This window comes from Neovison vison, chromosome 6 (genome assembly GCF_020171115.1).
Source record: "Neovison vison isolate M4711 chromosome 6, ASM_NN_V1, whole genome shotgun sequence".
Taxonomy (NCBI): domain Eukaryota; kingdom Metazoa; phylum Chordata; class Mammalia; order Carnivora; family Mustelidae; genus Neogale; species Neogale vison.
Genome location: NC_058096.1, coordinates 163,882,386 through 163,903,813, shown reverse-complemented (window position 1 = coordinate 163,903,813; position 21,428 = coordinate 163,882,386). Strand labels below are relative to the sequence as shown.

Sequence of the window (21,428 nt, the reverse complement as noted above, 5' to 3'; positions counted from 1 at the left end):
GTCGTGAAAAGAAGGGCCATCTGTACCCCAATGTTTATAGCAGCAATGGCCACAGTCGCCAAACTATGGAAAGAACCAAGATGCCCTTCAACGGATGAATGGATAAGGAAGATGTGGTCCATATACACTATGGAGTATTATCCCTCCATCAGAAAGGACGAATATCCAACTTTTGTAGCAACATGGACGGGACTGGAAGAGATTATGCTGAGTGAAATCAGTCAAGCAGAGAGAGTCACTTATCATATGGTTTCACTCATTTGTGGAGCATAACCAATAGCATGGAGGACAAGGGGCGTTAGAGAGGAGTAGGGAATTTGGGTAAATAGGAAGGGGAGGTGAACCATGAGAGACTATGGACTCTGAAAAACAGTCTGAGGGGTTTGAAGTGGCGGGGGGGTGGGAGGTTGGGGTACCAGGTGGTGGGTATTGTAGAGGGCACAGCTTGCATGGAGCACTGGGTGTGGTGAAAAAATAATGAATACTGTTTTTCTGAAAATTAATAAATTGGGAAAATAAATAAATAAATAAATAAATAAATAAATAAAAAGAAAGAGAGTGTGTGGGAATGGCAATGATATGTGTTGAGTCCTGTACTGGTCCCAGGTACAGTCAGGTGTCCCAGACCCAGGTCTCTATTCATGGCTCATACCAGCTCAAGAAAATGACACACTGGGGTGCCTAGGGGGCTCAGTGGGTTGAGCCTCTGCTTTCGGTTCAGGTCATGATCTCAGGGTCCTGGGATTGAGCCCTTCATCAGGCTCTCTGCTCAGCAGGTAGCCTGCTGCCCCATCTCTCTCTCTCTGCTTGCCTCTCTGCCAACTTGTGATCTCTGCCTGTCAAATAAATAAATAAAATCTTTACAAAAAATGACACAGGGGCATGAGTGGCTGCAAAGCTGACCATGTTCTGGGCCCGGAGACGCATGGATGCTGAGGAGGTCACCTTGGACTGGCCTCAGCCAGGAGCAGGATGGGCATCATTAATTAACTCTGGCTTTAGCCCTGATTTCTGCATACTGGCTTGAGTCCTGGTGGGCTGTCTCTTCACACTGTAGTCTCTCCTATGCCATCTGAGGGATAATTGAGAACATGAAGTGAGTTTGTGCTTGGGAAGTGCTGAGAGCCAGTGCTGGCCCATGGTCACAATCCTGTAAATGCCACCATTAATACTAATAATTAGGTTGGGATGGGAGGAACTGGAAGAGGGTTCGTTCTTATGTCAGGAAAATAGTGAAAAAGAGAAGTGAAGGGGACTCTGTCAGGAATTGAGGACAAAGAGGAGCTTTTCCAGTTGCGTCATTAGATGTACAAATTACTGAGAGGTATCTTAGGTTGGTCCACCCTAAGCTGCTGGGGACAGAATTGTCTTCTAGTGCCCTTAGTGCTCAGCCCACCTTTCATCTTTGGGACCCAGGCCATGGTCCAGGAGGCCATGCTCATGTGCCTTGGCATGCATCCTGTCTCTCTCCCCGCAGACAATCGATATCTGACACCACTGGTGTGTATTGGCTTCATGGCCCTGATCCCCGTGTGGGTCCTCGTTGCCAGGCAGAGCCCACCCATCATGAAGATCCTGAAGTTCGGTTGGTTCCCAATCATCCTAGCGATGGTCATTAGCAGGTGAGCATGAGCGAGGGCTGCCCCGGCCTCTGAGACAGGGAGAGTACCTAAGACCCACAGTGCCTCTGGAGTGAGGGGGCACTCATGGTTTCTGTGGGCTCCCCTACTAAGTCCTGGTGCTGGTTGAGTCATGCCTTTCTTCTTCATCTCTTTCCCTCTTACCAGGAACCTTAGGGCTTACTTATTCTGAGAGGCAGCCCTATTTACAATTGCAGGAGCACCAGAGAGCCAGGAAGAGCCAAACTTGGGAACATAAAATGAGTGCAGGAGTGCCTCAGTTCCCTGCCTCCTCATGGCATTGCAGGACACTGGGTCTCCCCCTCCTATACTGCCAGAGCTCTCACTGGCCTGGACCCCTCCTTATGCTGCAGGGAGCCCTGTACCTGGCTCTGTGAACACCATTTCTACAGCATAGCTGCTGGTGGGACCTGGAAGGCTGAGAGACTAGTGGCCCCAAGCCCCTTAGCTCGTCTCAGGTCTTCCACTCTGGAAACCAGATCCTCCAGAGCCCTTTCTGTTAGCAGGCCTGGACAGGGACCACCCCAGTCTTTTCTGAGGTGCTTTCCTAACTTTGAATCTCAGGGAGAAGCCATTATGGTCTAGGTGTCTTTGCTTCCAGGAAGCTCCTGGTCTCCTTAAACAAACTGATCAAACTTTTCCAGGGCTGTAAGGGGGCAGGACAGCCTTTGCTAAACTATTGGGGCTGGTGGGAGTGAAGTATTATTGTGGAATCTCCAAGAACAAGCAGCATGGGATGATACTCATGCAAGTTCCATTTTCTGCTTGGGAAAATAGCATTACAGTTACAGTTCAGGAGCAATCCACATGGCAGAGCCCAGCCAGCTAAGTGGCTTTGAAAAGGAGTTTGACATTTGTTTTTAGTAGGATGACATTATCTGATGGGTCTTCTGGAAAGTGGGAGGGCCGGGTGATGAGATATTTTGTATAGAGGTGTGCCAGGTAACTACACCTACCTGTACACAGGGGCACGGGTGTCACCTGCAAAGTTAAACTAACCATTTGGCCTCTACTTTCTCCCCAGTTTCGGAGGGCTCATCTTGAACAAAACTGTTTCTAAACAGCAGTACCAAGGCATGGCCATATTTACTCCTATCATATGTGGTAGGTATGGGCAGCACCATAACCCGGGGCCTCTGGGCTGCACTGGCCCCCAGGGCTGGGTCAGTGGGATCTAGACAACAGTGACTTCAGAGATCTGGCTCCAGGCCCTCACAGCCTTGGCCATTCTTCTACTGGGCAGCGGCTTCTGGGCTGGTTTGTTTCAGGTGGAAGGAGACCCTTGGGGAGAAAGTCCTGTCCACTGCTCCACCAGCTCACACCCTTTTCCTCACAGTCACCACGGAGTCTTGAGCCTTCCCCCAGAGCTAAATCCCACCTGTTGAAGGCACACAGTGTCTAAACCAGGATTCATTGGAACATGCAGATGAAATGTGGCCTTTAGAAATGGGGTGTTGGCTTCTCATGGTTTGGTTTTTTTAAAAACTTAGATTCAATTAGAACTTCCCTATGACCTTGCAATTGCACTCCTGGGTATTTACCCCAAAGATACAGATGTAGTGAAAAGAAGGGCCATCTGTACCCCAATGTTTATAGCAGCAATGGCCACGGTCGCCAAACTATGGAAAGAACCAAGATGCCCTTCAACGGATGAATGGATAAGGAAAATGTGGTCCATATACACTATGGAGTATTATGCCTCCATCAGAAAGGATGAATACCCAACTTTTGTAGCAACATGAACGAGACTGGAAGAGATTATGCTGAGTGAAATAAGTCAAGCAGAGAGAGTCACTTATCATATGGTTTCACTTATTTGTGGAGCATACCAAATAGCATGGAGGACAAGGGGTGTTAGATAGGAGAAGGGAGTTGGGGGAAATTGGAAGGGGAGGTAAATTATGAGAGACTATGGACTCTGAAAAACAATCTGAGGGGTTTGAAGTGACAAGGGGGTGGGAGGTTGGGGTACCAGGTAGTGGGTATTCTAGAGGGCATGGATTTCATGGAGCACTGGGTGTGGTGAAAAAATAATGAAAACTGTTATGCTGAAAATAAATATATTTAATTTTAAAAAAACTTAGATTCATTGATGACATTTGAAACTCAGACATTTGTACATAAAAATCTGGATTTATGTCTTCTTAAAAAGCAAGGCTGTGACAGTATTGAATTTACATTCTGGGTGAGGTGAGAATCAGCTGCCACTGAGATAGGACTTATGCTATTCCATTGGCCTGAACCCCCTCCACTCCCCATTGTCTTTCACCAGACCCTTCACTGATTAACCTTTTAGGCTTAGACCCTGTGGGCATAAAAGGACCCCTCTATTAACCAAAGTTTGGTTTGTGTACATCTTCTGATAAGGATCTGTAAATGAGACTGACCAGTCAGGAGAGGATCCAAATGTGATAACATACTGCACACTTCACTTGGTCCCAGGCTCTGGTGTTCTGGGCCTGTAGAAACAGGCTTCAGGGGCACCTGGATGGCTCAGTCAGTTAAGCAGCTGCCTTCAGCTCAGGTAATGAACCTGGAGTTCCAGGATTGAGTCCACATCAGGCTCCCTGCCTAGTAAGGAGCCTGCTTCTCCCTCTACCTGCCACTCCCCCAGATTATGCTGTCAATCTCTCTCCCTCTCTCTCTGTCAAATACATAAATAAAATCTTTAAGAGGAAGGAGGAAGGAAGGAAGGAAGGAAGGAAGGAAGGAAGGAAGGAAGGAAGGAAGGAAGGGGCTTCAGAGGCCCTTGGGAGCCCCCTCCCCCTACTTTCATGGGAACCCAGGTGATTGTTCTTACATGTCAGTGGGCCACCCTGCAGGTCTGCTCTCAACTGGGGCAGGGCTGGCCTCTCTCATGAGGGGCCAGCCACCTAGAGGACTACAGTGGTAAAGTCAGGTCCTAATGTTTAACACTTGGAAATATTTCCTTGGATGTCACCAACTCAGATGCCTCTGGGGCCATGAATGCAGTTTGAATGAGTTCAGCAGGTGTGACAGTAACTGGGTAGTAAGGAGTGGGATGGAACAGTCTCACTACAGAGCATGTTCCTGATGTGGAGTGAGCAGGGCCTGCTCAGCACCAGCCAGTTGCTGGCAAGACTGGAGGTCTGGCGTTGCCTCAACAGACTTCTTAGGAGAAGCTGGCAATTAATTTGAGTTAGATTTTTTTTAAGTTTTTTCCTTTTTTTAAAAAATCATGTGCATAACACCCAGTGCTACACAACTATTGAATAATTAAGCACTACATGAAAAACTAATGATGTACTATGTGGGGGCTACCTGAACATAATAAAATCAATCAGTCAATCAATCAATTGTGTGGGTCTAGCAGAATAGATCTCAGCTGTCTTCTGCCCACAGACCATTCTTTGTATACAGGGTAGTTAGTTTTTCCCTCTGGAGATCACTGGGCACATCCAGCCCAGTGACGGGTTAATCCCCAGGGGGCTGAGGAAATAGAATGGGGGCAGCCCGCCCAGCCTCCAAAGGAAGTGGCCATGGGTAGACCCCATCCTCTGCCAGCCCCATATCCTGGCCCTGCAGAGGGAGCTCAGCATGTCCTTTGTTGCCTGGGCCCTATGGTCCTGGCAGGGCTGGGCACAGTTCATTTCCTGTGCAAACTGGGGTCTCAATCAGCAAGCCCCAGGCCTGTTGCATATAATAGCTCCTTTTCCCTTGTTGCTGTCCCCCACTTTCTCTTCTGTCTCCTTCCCACCTTAGGAGAAAAAAACCCTTTCATTTTCTCAGATGTTCCAGTCTGTAATCTGATTCCTGTCACATCCTACGACCTTAAATGGCTTATCAAGATACCCTCTCATAGACTTTTCTGTCACTACCCTTCCTTCCTCCCTCCCTCCCTTTTTGACATTCCCTCCCTCTACCCAACAAATACGTATTAAAAACCTACTTTGCCAGTCACACTTCCTTCACCATAAGAGATAGCTGCTAAGGTGATACCTCACTCACAGGGTCCAATTTACCCATGCTTGGGGCCGAACAAGATCTGTGGTGAAGTGGGAGGGGAAGAAGATAGATCCAGTGCTGAATCAGTCAAGGAAGAGTTCCCGGAGGACATAGACTTAAACAAGAGATAGAACTTAGAGACCGGTGTTCTTTTTCTCCTCCCAGGTGTTGGTGGCAATTTGGTGGCCATTCAGACCAGCCGGCTCTCCACCTACCTGCACATGTGGAGCACGCCTGGTGTCCTCCCCCTGTGGATGAAACAGTCCTGGCCTAACCCATGCTCCACTTTCTGCACCTCAGGTGGGTCTAATGTCTTCAAGAGGCCATGTGACCATTTCTTTACACAAGTAAAAACTGCCATCATTGGAATCTGCTCTATAGCAACAGATGTTGAGACCACTGCTGACCTCAGCCCAGACCATCATCATTCCCAGCTCCTCCTCCCTGAGACCTGACTCCCTACCCCTGCCACTAGTTGATCCATCCATTAATTCAGATATTTATTGAAGGTTTTCCAGGTACTAGGTGTCAGGTTGCAGTGATGAGTCAGAGAAAGCTGATTCTTGCCCACATGGATTTACACAATCCAGAAGAGCAGATAAACACACCAAAAAGAATTTAACTACAAATTGTGGAATGTTTTAAAATAAAAAAGCACAGGGTTCAGTGGAAAGAATTTCAGGAGATACTGAGATTTGGGTTTGGAAAGTTCCTCTCTGAGGATGATGAGGGGAGCAAGGGAGGGTGGGTGGGGAGGAGCTGAGCTGGAGCAAGAGAGTTGTTTGAGGCAGGGGGACAGCATGAACAAAGGCTCAGAAGCATGAAGGAGCTTGGTAAGTCTGAAGAACTGAAAGGCCAGGGAGGCCTGAGCATAATGAGCAGGTGAGAGGATGGAGGAAGCTGAGACCAGAGAGAGGGGTTGATCACTCTAAGGCCTTGAAGCTTGAGGAAGGGAAACTAGATTCTATTCCAACAACCACTGGAAACCATTGGATGTCTTTTTATCTTTTTGTTACCTTTAAAACTTGCATTTTTTCTGCCACTGCATTTTCTTTTCATCATCTCCTTCCTGTTTCAAGAACTACCTTCACCCATTCTTTTAGGGTAGGTTTCTTGGCACATTTCTGAAGGATATTTTTGCCAGATATAAAATTCAGGGTTGATATTTCTTTTCAGTACTTGAAAAAGGTGCTGCTTTCTTCTGAATTCCCTGGTTTCTGATGAGATATTACTGTCATTTGAATTATTTTTATCATATACATAAGGTGACATTTGTCTGTTTGTTTCAAGACTTTTTCTTCACTTTTTAGTTCTTGAGTGGTGATGCACATGGGTGTGGATTTCTTTGGGTTTTCCATGTTTGGGGTTTACTCATCTCCTTGAGTATATGGATTTATCTTTTGCCAATTTTGGGAAATTTTAAGCCATGATTTCTTCAAATACACCATCAGCCCCACTGTCTTCTACCTTTCCTTCTGATTATTCTGATGACATGAATGGTAGATCTTCTGTTACAGTCCCAAACCCCCACTCCTGGGGGTTCTGTTCAATTTTTCCCCAAGCCTAGTTTATTCTCTCTTATTCAGATTCACTAATTTCCATAGGTTTTTCTTTTTTTTTCAAGTTCACAGATTCATTCCTCTGACCTCTCCACTCTGCTATTCATCCCATTCATTAAGTTCTTCAGGGATTTTGGTTATTGTATTTTTTCATTTCTAAATTTCTACATGGGTCTTCTTTATATATTCTGTTTCTTTTATGAGACTTTTTTTACAAGAAATTTCTATTTTTCTCATTTGTTTCAAATACATTTGTAATTGCTAGTTTAAGCATTTCTATAATGGATTCATTAAAATTGCTTTCAGATAGTTCTACCATCTGTGTCATCTCATTTGTAGGGTCTGTTGGTTGTCTTATCAAGTTGAATTTTTAAAATTAGTTAATTAATTATTTTTTAAAAATTTCTTTTCATTGTTCCAGAATTCATTGTTTATGTACCACACCCAGTGCTCCATGCAATACGTGCCTTCCAAAATACCCACCACCAGGCTCACCAAAACCTCCACTCTCCTCCACTTCAAAACCCTGTTTGTTTCCCAGAGTCCACAGTCTCTCATGTCCCCCAACTCACTCCTTGTCTGTCTCCCCATGTCTTCCCTGTTTTTCTTTATGCTCTACAAGTAAGTGAAACCATTTGAAAATTGACTCTCTCTGCTTGACTTATTTCACTCAGCATAATCTCTTCCAGTCCCGTCCATGTTGATACAAAAGTTGGGTATTCATCCTTTCTGATGGAGGCATAATACTCCATAGTATATGGGGACCATATCTTCTTTATCCATTCATCTGTTGAGGGGCATATTGGTTCTTTCCACACTTTGGGGACTATGGCCATTGCTGCTATAAACATTGGGGTACAGATGGCCCGACTTTCCATGACATCTGTATCATTGGGGTAAATACCCAGGAGTGCAATTTCGGGTCATAGGGAAGCTCTATTTTTTTTTAAGATTTTATTTATTTATTTGACAGACAGAGATCACAAGTAGGCAGAGAGGCAGGCAGAGAGAGAGAGGAGGAAGCAGGCTCCCTGCAGAGCAGAGAGCCCGACGTGGGGCTCAATCCCAGGACCCTGGGATCATGACCTGAGCCGAAGGCAGAGGCTTTAACTGACTGAGCCACCCAGGTGCCCCAGGAAGCTCTACTTTTAATTTCTTGAGGAATCTTCACACTGTTTTCCAAAGTAGCTGCACCAACCTGTATTCCCACGCACAGTGTAAGAAGGTTTCCCTTTCTCCTCATCCTCTCCAACACATGTTGTTTACTGTCTTGTTAATTTTGGCCATTATAACTGGTGTCATTTGGTATCTCAATGTGGTTTTGATTTGCTCTCCCTGATGGCCAGTAATAATGAACATTTTTTCATGGGTCTGTTAGCCATTTATATGTCTTCATTGGAGAAGTGTCTGTTCATGTCTTCTGCCCATTTTTGACATGATGATCTGTTTTGTGTATGTTGAGTTTGAGAAGTTCTTTATAGATCTTGGATGTCAGCCCTTTGTACTGTCATTTGGGAAAACCTTCTCCCATACCATTGATTGTTTCCTTGTTTTGTTGACTTTCCTTTGCTGTGAACAAGGTTTTGATCTTGATGGAGTCCCAGAAGTTCAATTTTGCTTTTGTTTCCTTTACCTGTAGAGACATATCTTGAAAGAAGTTGATGTGGCTGATGTTGAGGAGGTTACTGCCTATGTTCTCCTCCATGATTCTGATGGATTCCTGCCTCACAATTAGGTCTTTTGTCCATTTTGAGTTTATCTTTGTGTATGGTGTAAGAGAATGGTTGAGTTTCATTCTTCATATAGCTGTCTAATTTTCCCAGCACCATTTATTAAAGAGACTGTCTTTTTTCCCCTGTACATTTTTTCCTGTTTTGTTGAAGATGATTTGACCATGGAGTTGAGTATACATATATGGGCTCTCTAGTCTGTTCCGCTGGTCTATGTGTCTGTTTTTATGCCAGTACCATGCTGTCTTGGTGATCACAACTTTGTAGTAAAGCTTGAAATCAGGTAATGTGATGCCCCCAGTTTTCTTTTTCAACATTTCCTTAGGAATTCGGGGTCTCTTCTGATTCTGTGCAAGTTTTAGGATTATTTGTTCCAACTCTTTGAAAAATACCAATGGAATTTTGATCGGAATGGCATTAAAAGTATAGATTGCTCTAGGCAGTATAGACATTTTAACAATGTTTATTCTTCCAATCCAAGAGCATGGAATGGTCTTCCATCTTTTTGTGTCTTCTTCAATTTCTTTCATGAGTATTCCGTAGTTCCTCGAGTACAGATCCTTTACCACTTTGGTTAGGTTGATTCCCAGGTATTTATTGCTCTTGATTTTATAATAAGTGGAATTAATTCTCTCATTTGCCTTTCTATATTTTAATTGTTAGTGTACTAGAAAGCAACTGATTTCTGTACATTGATTTTGTATCCTGCCACATTACTGAATTGCTATATGAGTTCTAGTAGTTTTGGGGGTGGAGTCTTTTGGGTTTTCCATATAAAGTATCATGTCATCTGTGAAGAGAGAAAATTTGACTTCTTCATTGCCAATTTGAATACCTTTTATTTCTCTTTGTTGTCTGATTGTCGTTGCTAGGACTGCTAATACTATATTGAACAAGAGTGGTGAGATTGGACAACCTTGTCCTGTTCCTGATCTCAACAGGAAGGCTGTCAGCTTTTCCCATTGAGGATAATATTTGCTGTGGATTTTTCATACATAGATTTTTATGAAGTTGAAGAATGTCCCCTCTATCCCTAGACTTTGAAGCGTTTTAATCAGGAATGGATGCTGGATTTTGTCAAATGCTTTTTCTGCATCAATTGAGAGGACCATGTGGTTCTTCTCTCTTCCTTTATTGATTTGTTCTATCACATTTATTTGTGAATGTTGAACCAGCCGTGCATCCCGTGGATAAATTCCACCTGGTCACAGTGGGTAATCTTTTTAATGTACTGTTGGATCCTATTAGGTAGGATCTGGTTGAGAATCTTGGCATCCATGTTCATCGGGTATATTGGTCTGAAATTTTCCTTTTTGGTGGGGTCTTTGCCTGGTTTGGTGATTAGGGTAATGCTGGCTTCATAAAAAGAGTCTGGAAGTTTTTCTTCTGCTTCAATTTTTTGAAACAGTTTCAGGAGAGTGTGTATTATTTCTTCTTTGAAAGTTTGGTAGAATTCCCCAGGGAATCCGTCAGGTCTTGGGCTCTTGTTTTTTGGGAGGTTCTTGATCACTACTTCAATCTTATTGCTAGATATTGGTCTATTCAGGTTGTCAATTTCTTCCTGAGTCACTTTTGGAAGTTTATATGTTTCCAGGAATGTATCCATTTCCCTTGGGTTGGTTAACATATTGACATATAACTGTTGATGATAATTTCTGATAATTATTTCTATTTCCTTGGTGTTAATTGTGATCTCTCCCTTTTCATTCATAATTTTATTAATTTGGGTCCTCTCTCTTTTCTTTTGGATTAGTTTGTCAAATGGTTTATCGATCTTATTGATTCTTTCAACAAAGCACCTTCTGGTTTCATTGATGTGTTCTACTGTATCTGTAATTCCTATCTTATTGATCTCCACTGTAATCTTATTTCCCTTCTTGTGTGTGGGGTTGGCTTAATTTGTTGTTGATTCTCCAGTTCTCTAAGGTGTAAAGAGAGCTGGTGTAATTCTTGATTTTTCAGTTTTTTTGAGGGAGGCCTGGATGTCTATGTATTTCCCCCTTAGGACTGCCTTTTCTGTATCCCCTAGGTTTTGGACTGAAGTGTCTTCATTCTCATGGGTTTCCATGAATTTTTAAGTTCTTTTTTGATTTCCTTGTTGATCCAAAGAAATCTTAAGCAAGGTGTTCTTTAGCTTCCAGGCATTTGAATTCCTTTCAAACATTTTCTTGTGGTTGAGTTCCAGTTCCAAAGCATTGTGATCTGAGAATATGCAGGGAATACTCTCAGTCTTTCGGTGTTGGTTGATTCCTCATTTGTGACCCAGTATGTGGTCTCTTCTGGAGATAGTTCCATGTGTACTCTAGAAGAATGAGTATTCTCTTGTTTTAGGGTGTAATTTTCTGTACATATTTATGAGGCCCATCTGGTCCAATGTGTCATTCATGCTCTTGTTTCTTTATTGGTTTTCTGCTTTGATGATCTGTATATTACTCAGAGTGGTGTGTTAAAATCCCCTATTATTAATGTGTTCATATCAATATGAGTCTTTATCTTAACAGTTGTCTTATGTAGTTGGCTGCTACCATATTGGGGGCATGAATATTTGCCATTGTTAGATCTTCTTGATGGATAGATCCTTTAAGAATGATGTAGTGTCCTTCTTTATCTCTGACTACAGCCTTTAGTTTAAAATCTAATTTATCTGATATGAGAATCACTACCCCAGCCTTCTTAAGAGGCCTATTGGCATAAAAGATGCTTCTCCATCCCTTCATTTGCAGTCTGGATGTATCCTTAGGTTCAAAATGGGTCTCCTGTAGACAACATAGGGACGGGTTCTGTCAGCATATCCAATCTGCAATCCTGTGCAGTTTTATGGGATCATTTAGGGTGCTCACACTGAGTGTGATTATTGAGAGATACGTTTTTATTAACATCGTGTTGCCTGTGAAGTCCTTGTTTCTATAGATTGTCTCTACCAATTTCTATTCTGTGACACTCTTGGGTTCTTTCTTCTTTTATAGAATCCCCTCAATATTTCTTGTAGTGCTGGCTTGGTGGTCACATACTCTTTTAAACCTTGCTGGTCTTGGAAGCTCTTTATCTCTCCATCCATTGTGAATGTCAGCCTTGCTGGATAAAGTTCCTGGCTGCCTGTGTTTTGTTGTTGTTGTTGTTGTTTTCATTTAGTGCCCTGAATATGTCTTGACAGCCCTTTTTGGCTTGCCAGGTTTCTGTGAACAGGTCTGATGTTATTTTAATTGGCCTTCCTCTTTACATAAGGAATCTCTTCCCCCTAGCTGCTCTCAAGAGTTCCTGTCTAAAATTATGATTCATCATTTTCACAATCAGGTGTATCGAGGTATTTCTAGATTCTGTGATCTTGGGGGGAAACCTTTCCACCTCTAGGATATGAATGCTGGTTCTATTCCCCAGAGTGGGAAAATTTTCATGGAGAATTTTTTTTTAACTATATCATCTAGTCTTCTTTATTTTTCTTCCACCTCAAGGATTCCAGTAATTGTGACGTTGGAATGTTTCATGGCTTATTTATTTCCCTAAGTTTTTTTTCATAGCTTTTAAGCTGTTTGTTCAGGCCTTCTCCTGATCCTTTTTCTTTATCAGTTTGTCCTCTAGATTACTAATTCTATCTTCTGCCTCAGTTACATTAGCTGCTAGAGGATTTAGATTAGACTGGAACTCATTGATAGCATTGTTAACATCTTCCCTGCTGGCTTTCACTTCTGCCCTAATTGATTCCATTTTGTCATTAATGGTTTTCTCCAAACTAACCATTGCCTGGATAATTGTTAGCCTGAATTCCCTTTCTGGCATACTGTTTATGTCCATATCCAATAGCTCTGATGGAGAGGGCACTGTCTCTGAATTTTTCCTCTGCTGGGCATTCCTCCTCCTAGTGATTTTTGGTGAGAGGTGGGTGAGAGGATTTGTATCTGACTGTATCAATCATGATCCAGGCAAGGTGTACCCTAGAATACTTCTGAGCAATTGAGAGTACCCACCAAAAGAGAGAAAAAAGAAAAAAAGAGAGACAAAGAGAGAGGCAGGGGAAAAAAAAGAGAAGACACAGCCAGAATGGGTGTGTAAATTATAAGATTTATAAGGTGCAGAAACAAAAACAGACAAAAAGACTGACAAAAGTAAATGACAAGAAAAATAGAATGCAAAATGAACCCCAAGTATACAATTTGTAAAAAACAAATACACAGAAACACTGCCAGAAGAAAAAGATGGGAGGGTGGTTATAAATCCTCAGTGTGGGGTGGAAGGTTATTTTGATTCTTCCTAGCTGTATCCTGATATATTAGTTAAAGGATTCAATTTTACTGAAATAAAGGGGGATTAAAGCTGGTTTATATTTAGGGGTAGCATTGATTGGGGAAAGGGGATGACCTTGAAACTTATCTCTATATGAATATTTTTAAAAATAGAAAAGAAAACACAGGTGTATGTATCAAAAAAGTTCAAGTTAAAAGGTATTTATTTTTAATTCTTTAGGATGCAACAAGCCATTAATGTGATAGGAAGAGATAACATAAAAGCACAGATCAGAAAAAGAAAATGAAAATGAAAAATCTTCACAGGAATTATCTGCTTTAAAAAAAAACTAGAAAGAATGGAAGTGAACTGACTCTTCTTGGGCATGCTTTGCATATAATTTGTGATGAGGCATTACATAGTTTTTACTTAACTGAGACTTACTCAACAAAGCATTAAAAATGAGCAAGAAATTTTTTCCTGTCAAATCAACAATTTAAACAGGTCAGATGAAATCCCAACTACCTCGTGTCTTTAATAACCAAAAATGTGAATATCAGACCAAAACAATGAAAATGAAAACAAAAAAAGAATTGTTAACATCATATTCACATCCTAGAAGAAACAAATACCACTCTGGTCTCCACATTAAAAGGTGATGAAAACTACATTTATAAAATAAGCAAATTGAAGGAAAAAGACAAAAATCTCTGGAGTGCTACTGTTTCTTGGATTATGATCCCCTAAAATGGCCATCACATCCTTCTGACAGCATGAGAGGATTTTTAGCAAAACATGATCCTACTCAAATTAATGAGTATAAGTTTTTACTTGGATATACATGATAGAAAATTTAGTATTTAATTTTACAATAAAATCATTTTAAATGGAAAAAAGGTATTATGGAATTTGTTGTATTGAGCCTCTCATGATGGCAAATGGGTTAAAACAATTAAAAAAATTAAAGGAATGAGAGTAGTGGGGACGAATTAAAAATAAAAGTAGTATCTATGAAATATACAGGTTTTTAGGGAAATACCGGGAGCTTAGTATCTTCTTTGTTCCTGATATTAGGGTTTTACAGTTTTTTTTCTAATTTATTTATTTTCAGAAAAACAGTATTCATTATTTTTTCACCACACCCAGTGCTCCATGCAAGCCGTGCCCTCCATAATACCTACCACCTGGTACCCCAACCTCCCACCCCACCCCCCGCCACTTCAAACCCCTCAGACTGTTTTTCAGAGTCCAGAGTCTCTCGTGGTTCACCTCCCCTTACAGTTTTATGGGGACACTGTGGTGGCTGTCCTCTCATCTTTTTGGCTGGCTTTCTGGGGAGGGGCCTGCTGCATGGTTTTTTCAGGCAGTCTTGCTTGGGTTGAATCCTCCTGCCCACTATGAAGAGGCTGGTTTTTGAGGAAACTGTTTTTTCAGGCTTTTGTTCTCTGGAGGTTTTTTGGTTTTTGTTTGTTTGTTTGTTTTTCCTTGGTGGCTTTTGGTAGGTCTTGGGAGGTTTAGAGGAAAGCAGGCTGCACCCAGACCTCTGTCTCAGAGAGAAGCCTCAATCTGTTCCCCTCTGGGAGGTCCAGAACACACAGACTCCCCCTCTGCCACCTCCCATGGGCAGATTATGCCCCCAGCCACCATCTCAGGGGCCGCAGGAGCTCCTGTTTGTCCGTGCCCTGGTGCTCTTAAAACAGTGAGCGATATTAGTCCATGTAGCCCACTTCCAGTGACTGCCTTTGTGGGGGCTGCTGTCTGGGCAGGCCCAGACCGCCAGAGAGATCCCAACCAGAGATGGACTCTGATATTTTCATGCCCACCAGAGCTGGGAGCGTTCAGACTCTCTCAGGTCCTAGAGATCACCAGCTAGCACCTGCAGGGACCTCTCTCAGGGGAGGATGTAGAGCATGGCTCAGGCCCAGTTGTGCAATGCACATGCAATGTGCAAAAGTCTAGAGAGCACCGCCTGGCATCCACCCAGACTCTCACGCTTGCCAGAGGCTCAGGAACCATGACCTGGAGGCTTTGCTGCTCTCTCTTTGGCATGGGAGGTCACAGGTATTGGCCCTCCTGGGTCTGTGGGCTTAAGCTTGTGCCCATGACCACCCAATTCCACCAGTTGCCCCTTAAGATCTCTTGCTCATTTTGAGTGCTTTTAACCAGACTCCAGGTTAATGCTGGTCCCCAATCACAGGGCACTCTTGTATTGGGGTATTACTTTCCTGTGGGTCACTTCTGGTGGCTCCCTCCCCCTTCTGTTTATCTTCCAATATCAGTCCAATTTTTTCCACTCCATTTTACCCATCCATTGGTGTCTTCTGCACCTATAGAGATCTAGAAATGTATAATCCTACATCTCAGGCTGATTTCTTGGGTGTTCAGAGTATTCTGGTAGATAGCTCACTTTAGGGGATAGGTTGAAACAGCTTCTCCTATTTCTCCAACTCCTTCCCTTTTTTTCTTTTGTAAGAAGAGATTTCTGATCGAATCCCAGGCATTCGGGGTGTATATTGTGAAATTCTGGGTCTCATTTAAGTCTTTTTCAGCTACCTTTTCTGACACTGCATTACTGAAGGAAAGGGAACACATCACTTCCTAACTGTCAGGTGAGGTTAGAAGCCCGGGTTTCTCCCCCATCCCCACCATCACCATCATCTTTGTTCAGACTCTGGGGGAAGAGGAGTACTTCTTTGTTGATGGGCTGGGGAGGAGTCCACATTCCTTTGACACATCCCTGGCTGAGAGAGAGGGATACTTTATTTTTGCTGCCCACATGACCTTCACAGACATGGTTGGGTGGAGAGCTCATTACCAACGGGCAGAGTACCACTTACTCTCCGCTCAGCCTTCTCTATCCCACCTCAACCAGAAATGGTGAGTGCCAAATTCCACCTAGATTTGGTCAGAAGTTCAGGCTCCCCACTTGGTCTTTGCTGATGGAAGTTGGGCTGTAGTTTTTCCTGTGATGTTCGGCTGGAATAGAAAAGTTGTTGTCCTGTGTTTTGCTAGGCTGTCCCTCTTTTGGACCTTTGGCTAGACAGAGAAAGCTTTTGTTGAGTCTTTTTTTTTTTTTTTTTTGTCTGTACCCATTGACATATCTGGGTTGCTGACTTCTCCAGCATTTGGTCTGGTATATATGAGACAAAACTCTCACAAAACACCAAAACAATAACTCAGGGAACTGACTTTTGTGTTGCCCAGTTCCCTGGCCAGCCCACATTTTCTCTCCACCTTTTCAAATTTTATGTTTGTTTTATATGTAATGTCCAGGGTCCTTTTTAGTTGTATGTAGTGAGAAGAATAGGAAGAAATATGTCTAGCTATCTTGTCTTGAAGGGTAAATTCCCATTGTATTTTCTGATTTGTCATTGAAGTATAGAAAATCTATTTCTATTTCTCTATTATTTCTATACCTATCTTGGTTCAGGCTTCTATAAAAGAAGTATAGAATGGGTGGGTCATAAACACAAGAAACTAATTTTTTATAGTTGTTGTTTGTGGAACCAAGGTCAAGGCACTAGCAAATTTGTCTGGTGATGGCCTATGTCCTAGATCATAGACAGCTGTCTTCTCACTGTGTCTTCACATAGTAGAAGGGGTGAAGTGTTTGAGGTTTTTTTTTTTTTTTCAATTTATTTATTTTCAGAAAGACAGTATTCATTATTTTTTCACCACACCCAGTGCTCCATGCAATCCGTGCCCTCTATAATACCCACCACCTGGTACCCCAACCTCCCTCCCCCCCGCCACTTCAAACCCCTCAGATTGTTTTTCAGAGTCCATAGTCTCTCGTGGTTCACCTCCCCTTCCAATTTCCCCCAACTCCCTTCTCCTATCTAACACCCCTTGTCCTCCATGCTATTTGTTATGCTCCACAAATAAGTGAAACCATATGATAATTGACTCTCTCTGCTTGACTTATTTCACTCAGCATAATCTCTGTTTGAGGTATTTTTAATAAGATTATAAGTGTTAATGGCATTTATGAGTGCTGTACCCTCCTGACTTAGTCATCTCCAAATGCCATCACATTGAGGGTTAGACTTACAACATATGGATCTGGGTGGTGGAGGGCACCTAGAAGCTGCAGTGGCATCTGAATATTTCACTGAATTGTTATTATGTAGTGTTTCTACAGATTTTCTTGAATTTTAGTGCCAGCTGCCAATAGCAATTATTTGTTTTGTTTCTACTTTTTTTTTCAAAGAATCTTTTCATACCATGTTTAATTTTTCATCATGAATAATAGATTTTGGAGCTCTTGAGTGCTCTCACCCTCTCTCTACCTCTTATTTTATGGTAGCGTTTTTAGCTTCTAAACTGTATGGTTGTTCCTCCTCTTCTTAGTTTATGAACTATATTAACTCAGAGGTGAATGGAAACTTTTAATTGAAACTCTGTTTCTGTTTGAAAAGTCAGTTGCATTCACATGTACGGTTTCTTAAAGTGTGAGTGGTTGGGACACGGAAGTCACACTTTTTGCAGAATCTCAAATTTTTAGAGTACTGAAGCAAAATGAGAATGTGCTGCATGGAGCACTGGGTGTGGTGAAAAAATAATTAATAATATTTTTCTGAAAATAAATAAATTGAAAAAAAAGAAATGAATTTAAAAAATAAATAAACTATTATATCTATATATGCAAAAAAAAAAAAAAAGAATGTGCTGAATGCATCCCTGAGGCAAAGCGTGAAGAAGGGGCTGCCTGAGGCCCCCCATGAGTGTGCCGCCTCTCCTGGATTACTAATTCCACATGCTGAGCCTTCATTCATGCACATTCCAGAGCTCTCTTCTACTTTCAGCCCCTTGCATGTTCTCTTTCCTCTGCCTCTGCCCAGAGTCCTCTCCTCTGGATTCATATGTCAGCCAAGATGTCATCTTCTCTGGAGGACTTCTAAGTCTCTAGTATTCATCCTACTAATATACACTTTGTTCTCTACCACATTATCCTGGCTTATTTTCATCCTAGCATTGGTCAGTTTGAAATTACTTTTCTTGTTTCTGCTACTCAATTCTGGTTTTGTTTATTTTTTTCTCTTCCCTAAAATGTCAGTTCCATGAGGGAAGGGACAGGAGTATATCCCTATATACAAGAACATGCCTGCCACATAGTAGGTGCTCAGCAAACACCCATCTAATAAATAAATAATGTGGATGCCTCACTGGAGACTGCCACATGCCAAGGTGGCCTCTGCTACCCATCAGGTCACAGAATCTCCTTGATTTTATTTTTTTCCAGAAGTTAATTCCATATCAGCCCGAGTCCTGCTCTTTCTGGTGGTTCCAGGTCATCTGATTTTCTTCTACATCATCTACTTGGTGGAAGGCCATTTGGTTCCAAACAGTAAGATCTTTGTGGTGTTCTATCTGCTAGCAAGCCTGATCCAGGTAAGGATGATTATAGCAGTATCAAAACAGCACTCACTGGTTAGCCAGCAAGATTTGTCTCCCTGTCCTGGGAATGATGCTGGGGGAGATAAGGTTGGGGTTTCCTGGACATGGCTGGGTACAGCCCTCATCTTCCAAGAGTCAACTTGTTCAAGCACAAAGGCAGGATCCAGACAGAGAGGCCACTCCTCAATCTGTACTGCACACTTTCCCCTGCACATTCCACACAGCACATGCTACACTGCACACTTCATAGGGTACACCCCCCACAGGACACACTCCATACCACGTATAGAACACTGCACACTCCTCAGCAGAGGATCAGAGGATGGTCCTGAAGTGGCAGCAAGTTTCTGTGAAGCAGGTTGATGAGTGGGTCCAGCTGGGGAACTGGGCCATGCACACCATCTATCACGGAAAGGGTGGGCAGAGACCAGCCCCCTGCTAGAGTGTTGCTAAAAGGCACACATGGACTTCAGTCAGGGCTGAATGATGATAAGGACATGATGAAAGAGATTAAGCTGTTGCCTGCCTCTGGGTGGTACTCATCAGACTGTCTTCCCAGAATAGCTGGCTGATGTCCCTTGTGGGCCCAGGTTGTTGGCAGAGAGAACTGTGGGCACTGAAGGGCAGTTCTAGGAGGGCTGTGCTACAACGAGGTACTGATGTGTTCAAATCTCCCTGAGTTAGGGCATTTGCAATTGTAGCATATCTCTGACCCTGAATGTGGGCTGGGACACTCTGAGACCCTGTTTTGAGCAGGAGCAAGGAAGGGGCTGGAGTGTGCCTGGGACGGGGACTGAGGAGCCCTGAAATAAGGCCAGGACTGAGCTCACTACCCTGTGGCACTTTCAGGAAAGGCTTATTGTCCAAAGCTGCCTATACAAGGACCTTCAGCAAATCCAAATTGAAGCCCCAATAAGACTTATATCTTGAGTTTCCAAAGACAGTACAACAAGCTGCTGTAGCAAAGATGGTCTTTCCAGCACCTCAGTTTGCCATGAGCAGGGCCTGACCACAGAGAAGGAGGCTAGGCAAGTATGGGTAAGGGTAGACTTCCTGCCTTTGCATGAGCTCAGAGCTGGGCATTGATCCCAAGAAAAGCTGGGGAACGGGGACTCCTTGGAGTGGACATGTCCACCTTGGTATCTGCCTTTGAAATTTGCTGGTGTTTCTTAGTGAGACTTGGCTTTCTGACTTAGTTGTAATTTTTTGTGTCTGCTTGCTCTTATGCCAGGTGACAATTCTGCTGTACCTAGCAGAAGTGATGGTTCGGCTGACATGGCACCAGGCCCTGGATCCAGACAACCACTGCATCCCCTATCTCACAGGGTTGGGGGACCTCCTAGGGACTGGCCTTCTGACACTCTGCTTTCTTATCAACTGGTTTTTGAGAAGTGAAGCAGGGCTGGATGGTTTCTCAGAACCAGCATCTGGACCTCCGTAATGAGCCCAGGCAGCCTCAGTTGCTCAGTAGAACTTTCCTTCACACAAGCAGGGTACAGCATACAGTTTCTCCCTGCCTGGGTCTTCTGGAAGACAGTTGACACCTTCTGGAAGATAGTTGACACTCTGACACTGCTGTGGCCCTTTGTCAGTCTGCAAAGGACACTAACACACATCTTTACTCTGGAGTTGGAACCTGAGTCTATAAAGGTGAGGGAGGAGTGAAATCAGAAGCATTGTTAGTGTATGAATATGACTACATGTTCCTGGACATAAGCGTGCACCCATGTGCATGATGAGTGCAAATGAGTGCAGATGTGTGTAGAGAGCAGGGGACTCTGGCCTGAAGATGCTGAAAGAAGAGACATGTCCAGTACACATGGGAGATATGCTGGCACTGTTCTGTGCCCATGCAGATGCCTGCTCTGCCCAAGCCCCAGGACTGAGCTGTGGCTTAAGTTCAGTCTTCACCATGTCCAAGCGTTGTGGGCCATTCTGCTGGTGTGCCTGCAAATGCAGTCCTTCCCAGGACAGTGCTTTCTTGTACATCCTTCATCTGCAACCAGTATTTAATCCTGTTGGTATTTTTTTCTCTTCTTCTTCTTTTTATGTTTATGTGAAACTTCTGTTTAGAGTTTAATGATTAGGGAAGTATGAAATAAAACATACAGTATATTATACTTGGCCTGTGTGTCCTTAAAGATAGTTCATACCACCGTGAGCTTGGGGTCTATAAGTAACAAGACCTTTGGTATTTCTCTAGTTTCTGTTTCTTAAACTCTGCTCTCCAGCACAGAAGCATCAACATCACAGCAAAACTTGTTAGAAATGCACGTTGTTAACCCACTTGTTAGAAATGCATGTTGTTAACCCACCTTCCCTTAGGTCTGCCAAATCAGCCTTGGGGTAGAACTCAGCAGTGTACGTTTCATAAGCCATGTATTGTTCTGATACACTCTCCTGTTTGAGAACCACTGCTCCATAATGCTGTCACTTTTTTAAAAATTTTTTTATTTATTTAATTGACAGAGACACAGTGAGAGAGGGAACACAAGCAGGGAAAGTGTGAAAGGGAGAAGTAGGCTTCCCGCTGAGCAGGGAGCTCATTGCAGGCTCAATCTCGGGGCCTTGGGACCATGACCTGAGCTGAAGGCAGATGCTTAACAATGGAGCCACCCAGGGACCCCATGCCCTCACTTTTTAGAATAAATGTTCCTTCCTGTTTCTTTTTTTTCTCTTTGAAATTTATTTTATTTATTTATTTAGGGAACACACACAAGTGTGGGGAGTGGAAGAAGGAATCTTAAGCAGACACCATGCTGAGCATGAAGCCTAACACAGGGCTCAATCCCATGACCCCAAGATCATGACGGGAGCCAAAATCAAGAGTCAGATGCTAAACTGACTGAACTTCCCAGTCACCTTTATGTCTTGTTTCTTATTAACCCATTATAACAACTTAATTTTTTATAATT

At 43.0% G+C, this 21,428-nt stretch overlaps 1 protein-coding gene across 4 annotated transcripts in view; it reads left to right on the top strand.

Moving 5' to 3' along the window:
* Window positions 1-20,631, top strand: part of SLC41A3 (solute carrier family 41 member 3) — a 150,623-nt gene extending 129,992 nt beyond the window's left edge. For all 4 annotated transcript variants that reach the window (XM_044252857.1, XM_044252856.1, XM_044252854.1 and 1 more), the window contains 5 exons: window positions 1,478-1,622; window positions 2,665-2,744; window positions 5,772-5,906; window positions 18,359-18,507; window positions 19,745-20,631. In XM_044252857.1, the coding sequence (XP_044108792.1) occupies window positions 1,478-1,622; window positions 2,665-2,744; window positions 5,772-5,906; window positions 18,359-18,507; window positions 19,745-19,954 (719 nt within the window). In that variant the 3' untranslated portion in view covers window positions 19,955-20,631. The remainder of the gene's footprint in view (window positions 1-1,477; window positions 1,623-2,664; window positions 2,745-5,771; window positions 5,907-18,358; window positions 18,508-19,744) is intronic.
* The last annotated feature ends 797 nt before the right edge of the window (window positions 20,632-21,428 follow it).